General features: G+C 49.0%; 1 protein-coding gene across 2 annotated transcripts in view; it reads left to right on the top strand.

The window, feature by feature from the left end:
• The window catches only part of znf827 (zinc finger protein 827), a 77891-nt gene that overhangs the window by 21222 nt on the left and 50669 nt on the right, over positions 1–6000 (top strand). For both annotated transcript variants that reach the window (XM_014029165.1, XM_014029164.1), the window contains exon 2: positions 1330–2601. In XM_014029165.1, the coding sequence (XP_013884619.1) occupies positions 1330–2601 (1272 nt within the window). The remainder of the gene's footprint in view (positions 1–1329; positions 2602–6000) is intronic.

Below are 6000 nucleotides of genomic sequence, written 5' to 3'. Positions count from 1 at the left end.
CAGTGCCTTTTTTGGGAAGTAGATCCTCTCTGCTAGCTGCCCTATTGTCATGTCGTGTACCAAGCATCTTGAGGGACAGGTGGAGTGACCTCTGAACTACAGAAGCCCCAAAGAGTGCACTGGTGGGAAAAAAATCTCAATTTTCCCAAAATTAAATCTTTATAAATGAGAAATTCGAATTAATCGATGAAATTGATTAATTGCCCAGCCCTAGTTGGAACCTTGAATGTGTCGGAGAATGGAAAACAAAGTTTCTTCAAATGTGTAAGTCATATTTGATACGTTTTGCAGCAGGAAAGTAGCAGTCATTGTGGGTAGTGATTTTGATTAATGTTGTGGACTGTAGTGAGCCATATAACTCTCCAGATGTTGCCCAACTCTGAGTCTCAACAGGTTGCAGGACTGGGTTGCATGGCAAGCATTTTGCCTCTGCCTGTAAACAAAAAGCAAACCCACCAGGCCACTCTCAGGTCCATCAAGGTGAAGGCAGCTTTAGTGTGTGCAGATATATTGTTCACTTATGTTTAAGACGACCATTTCGTTTTCTTAAATCTCCATTTGTTGCTTTGTGTTAGATGTTTGGGAGGTTGTGTACGGGAACACAAAGAGAAGATGTCAGTTTTGACATTTATCTTCACCCTGGCTGGGTTGCTTTTGCCTTTTTCTTATGGAGGTTTGTTAATATGTATCAGGAATATTCACTTTTCTTTGTTCGCCCTTGTCTGGCAAGCTGTAATGTTTTGCTTATGAATATTGATACATGAAGTGTATATTAATGACCCTTGGTGACCTTAACCCTATCCTTATTGGCTCCCTGGTGATATCTGCAGGCTCATGAATATTAATCTAGTTCTGTAACCTCCATTACCCTAATCTTTGCTGTCTAGCCTCCCAGAAGGACCTGTTGTCATGGTAACCCTTTTACTAGGCTCTTCCAGACCAAGGGTGGGAAAAAATGTGTTTTTTTAAAAAAAGGACAGAAAAAACTAAATTACACAAATATTTTAGATATGCCATGTGAAAATCTTTTTTTTTTTAATTTAAAAAGGTTGGATTAGCACTGCAAGTGTTTCTTTTGCGGTCTTCTTTGACAGTGCTGGAGTGCATTTAACTGGCAATTTGACTTGTTTTTCTACAAAGCTGTGATATGGTTGTTAAAAACTCCTAAAAGCTTTCTACATTTTGCTTATTTCTTTTAAACATACTTACAAATTTACGTAAACAAAAAAAGATTTAGCTGCTTACAGGATAGAAAGTTTTGTCTTTGCTAACTTGAACATTAACTTCTCTGTTGCCACTGGCTAAGTAGTTTGATTTGTCCTCTTACAGATTTGGACGCCAACGAGGAAGAGGGGCCTGATGGCGAAGCTGTGGAGGAGGAAGGCTGGTATGGGAATGCTTCTGACACTCGCTCAGACTCGTCGTCTTTCGGAGACACCCAGGATGAGCTCCTCCTGCACAGAGGCTCCTCGCCTGACGAACAACCCGGAGCCGGCGTCGGCTCGGGGGAACACGATACCTGTGGGGGTGGCAGCTCGTTGGGCTGCCCAACACCCGTCCATCGTGCCTCTTTGGAACTTCTTGGTCTGGATAGAGGTTCATTCTCGGCCCAGGACACGCTCTCGTCTGTGGTGTCGTCACTGTACGGCGAGGCAGCATCTCGAGCCCTGGGAAAACCACTCAGCAGCAACCTCCGGCGTCTCCTAGAGGCTGGGTCACTCAAACTTGACACTGGGGATGTTTTGGGTCACTTATCCAGGGGAAGTGCTGGGGGAGAATCACCTCCAATTGGTCTCGCTCCACCTCTGACTCTCTCCCCATCGTCCCACCATGCCCAACAGTTAAGTGCTCTTGCCCGAAAACTGGCTAACAACAACAGTGGCTCTGCCTCACCAGTCTCCTTGGCACCCTCAGTCACCAACATTAAGCAAGAGCCCCTCGATCCTTTTAATTCTGTCACCCCTACCAATGGCAGCAGCTTTGTGTGGGCAGGCGTGGCAGATAAGTGGCCACCAGCCTCCTGCTCCACGCCCTGTGGCTCCAGCCTGTCCCCGGACTCTGCGATCCAGAAGTTGAAAGCGGCAGCCAACGCTGTGCTCCAAGACAAGAATGCTGTTGCTTCCTCTTCAACGACATCCTCCTCCTCGTCCACTTCTGCCTCCTCCGCAGTGCCCACCTTGGGTGGGGGCGTTCGAGGAGACGATGTCGTGCGCTTTGATGCCTTCAACTCTCCGTTCAGTCCACAGTCCGCTAGCTCTACCCTCGCTGCACTTTCCAAGAAAGTTAGCGAGAGGAGCCAAGCTTCGTCAACAACCAGCGCCGCTTCGGACCACCAAGCCTCAGCGAGCTCCTTTCTCTCTCTCGTGTCAATGACCTCTTCTGCTGCCTTGCTCAAGGAGGTGGCTGCCAGAGCGGCAGGAAACCTGCTGGCAGAGAAAAAGGAAGGTTCCCCTTTGGCTTCTGCAGGGGTCCTCCAAGAGGATGTGAAGCCCCTGTTGGATAAGAACCAGAAGGCCCCCACACCCTCCACACCATCGCAGAACTTGGAATTGTTGTTGCCATCTCCTCCAAAGGGCAGAGGCAAACCAAACAACCAAGCAGGTAATCTGTGGATTAGTAGGCTATACACAATGTGTCAATCTGCAGATGTAATGTTTGTTCTAATAACTATGAAATTGTTGATTTTATCATTTAATATAGTGAAAATTGGATCTTCTGTCATCTGTTTTTTGGTTAGAATTAAGCTTGGCTCACCTACTAAAGTGTGCTTACTGCTATTAATTGTTTTTGTAAACGCTAAATACTCATTTATCTTTCACACAATCCCTTTTCAAAAAACAGAACAAAAGCCCAAGAAAAATCCCATTAGGCTTGTGTTTATTTAAAGAGTTGGCACACATCTAAGACAATTTTAGCTGTTTTTTTTACATCAAAAAATAATTTTTCCTCCTTCCCTGTCATAAACGTTTTACACATTTAATTGATGGTTAAAAGACTTTCTGGTATTTTACCTTCCATTTAGAATACACAGGTTAAAATGCATATTAAAAGTGATAAATTAGAAGCAACTGTGCACTGAAACCACAACCTGAAAAAGACGAGTCGTTTTTGTCATTGTGCTTGACAATATCAAGTTTAATTGTCATCCTTACAATATCAGAAAAGCACAACCCTGAACTTCCATGACATGTTTTGTTGTTTTGTAATAGTTTTGTTCTCACCTCAGTGGCGCTGAAGTAGCAAGTGGTGTAGCCTCAGCTTAACTGTCAGCTGAGCAGAGAGCAAAACCGAGAGAAAACAGCCCTGGCTGGCCTTATAGTCTGGGAAATGGTCTGTGGGCTCAACGGGGGGTTTCAACTGAGACCTCACTGCCTCCCCAAACCAGTTCGTTTGCGCTCGGGCGTGCATGCTGCCAAAAGGGGGTCGTCAGTGTGTGCTCGGCTCAGCAGGGAGCCCTGGAGTCCATATCCATCTCAGCAGCCTCCTCCTGGCTTCAGCCCCCACTTACTAGACCAGAGCCCTCTGCACTCATCAGCACAGTAGACTTAAGGCCAAACACATCATACTTTCCACTGACTGGATACAGATGCGTGCTTACACTTTTTTTTCCATCTTACACTCTCTCTTTTTTTTTCTGCGTTGCTCACAAATGGCCATGCAGTGTACTTGGCAGGCATTACACTCAGATGTGGACATGTAACCTAAACAATGGTGCACACAAGGACCTCACTCTTGCGCAGGAGGAGACAGCTTCAGACTCTAAGTAGTCTTCTTTTTTTTCTTTTTTTGTCACTTCAGTGGAAAACAAAACCAAATATTAGTTTATTTAGTTTATTTATTTCTTCATCATCAGTGACTTTTTTAAGTGAAGAGAAAATAGAAACAGAGAGAAAAACAGAGAGAGAAGTAATTAGAAAGATAGAAAGATTGAAATAGCGATTAGAAGTATATTAAATATACACCAACAAAACACAGGACCACACACCCAACATCTGTCCGCTCACCTGAAAAATAAATTGATAAATACATGGAGGGCATATATAAACATATACACATACCAATACATATATAAAGATATACATACATACATACATGCCTACATTCATAAATATTGTCAGTATATACACACAGACATATATACACACTCATTGACCAGTCAGAACCCCCCGGATCAGAACACCTGTTTGTGAGCGGTTGTGAACATGCGTGTATATGCAAGATTTCTCCAATGGAATATTTAATAGTGACTGTGGAGGACCGGAGACCCAACCCCCAAGACAYGAGGCAGACATAGGGAAGACCAGAGCCCAAGGGCCCGAGAGGGATCCCGAGCGCAGAGCCCCAAGGGGCACCCGCATGGAAAGATCTGCCCACCCACCCAGACCATAGGGGAGAACTGGGTGAGTACCCCCAGCGACCACACGCACAGCTCCTGGGGCCAGCAGCGACAAACTCATGGGCCCCACCAGCACCTGCCATACCAGAGCAGATCCTGGAAAGGGCACAGAGGTCCGGGCCCCCAGGRCGCACCCCCTCCAGGCCAAAGCCCGACAGGGCCAGAGGCCCCAAGCCCCAGCAGGCAGTCACCAGGCCAGGCCGGCACACACCCCAGCGCCCAGCCCCAGACCCCGGGAACCCCCAGCACGCCGGAGGCCAGCCGCACACCCCACCGGGGGGCCGAGTAGCAGCGGGCCCCCAGATAAACCAGCAGGAGGGGCAGCCCAGACCGCAGCCTGACAAATACCCAAACATACACAATCGCACCATCCCACCCTCATCCTCACCCCCACTCAACCAAAGACATACAAGGACGCCACATTCCACTCATACACCTGATACACACTCTATACCCCCCAGGTCTAGGACATGCACCCACACCCTTTTGGAGGCAGCACACACCCAAACCCAGGAGGTAGACCCAATCATTCTGCGGTGGAGAGGAGCAGATAGCCAAGGCCCGGCCTGGGCCGCACCAGGACGCCTGGCCAGCCCCCCGCCGCAGAGAAGCCACACCCATGACTACCCCACCACACCGCCAACGACCAAGTGCACCCCCCAGCCATCCACCCCCCGGAAACCGGCAGCCACCCCGGCCAGGGGACCACCCACAGGAACCAAGAGCCACACCTCAGGAGACCAAGCAGCACCAGGGAGGATGGAGAGCCAGCCCCGCCCCCGGCAACCGTCCAAGCCCCGAGCCCACCCACAGCCCAGGACCGCACCCGGTGGCCCGCCCTTCTTTAGGACCCCTCCCCAAATGGCAGTCGAGGAACGGGATGGGAATAAAGACCCTGACACCCCCACCCCCACCCCCAGATGTACTGTTGGTGCGTGTTGTTCTATAGAGTAATTAAAAAGGGAAAGAAGAAGAGGCAGAGGCCGGCATGGTGCCAGTTTCCCCTCCACCATTACTCTAACCCAAAACCCTAAGTGTCTATATGCAAACCTTGGTGGGTGGGCACAGGCACAGGAGGCGAGAGTGGTGCCATCCGGCCACCTATAGCCAWRRGTGCCCACCTTAAGTTCCTATATGTGAATTTCATGAAAATRTTATGAGTGAATGTCTAAGATGTACAATAAAATTTGGGGCCCAGGTGGTTATGGCAAATAGAAATGTAATATTGTTGCTCTTATAACACAACTGTGCCCCAAAAAAACTCCACATGGGTGAAGTTGAAAGTGAAGAGGATGGAGGTGTGCGGTGAGGGATGGGGAGAATAAGCTGAAGGAACAAAATGCTCCCACAGGGAGTCAGCTCCCCAGCTGGCCCCAGTAAGCTGTCCCGTTCCCCGAAACCCACCCAGGAAGAGCAGCCCAAATACCTCTCCCTCCAGGCAAACCGCCAAGCCCACGGAACCCCAGACCATGGACTGACGGAGCCCCGAAGGCCACCAGAAACYGGGACCAACACCCCACCCCTCCAGAGCCACCCAGACCCCCAAAACTCGACCCCAGCCCCATAGCCGCCCCATAGCCCAGAGAGGCCACCGTTCCCCAGCA

This window comes from Austrofundulus limnaeus, unplaced genomic scaffold (genome assembly GCF_001266775.1).
Source record: "Austrofundulus limnaeus strain Quisiro unplaced genomic scaffold, Austrofundulus_limnaeus-1.0 Scaffold862, whole genome shotgun sequence".
In the NCBI taxonomy this organism is placed as follows: domain Eukaryota; kingdom Metazoa; phylum Chordata; class Actinopteri; order Cyprinodontiformes; family Rivulidae; genus Austrofundulus; species Austrofundulus limnaeus.
This window is presented reverse-complemented; position numbering and strand designations above follow the sequence as displayed.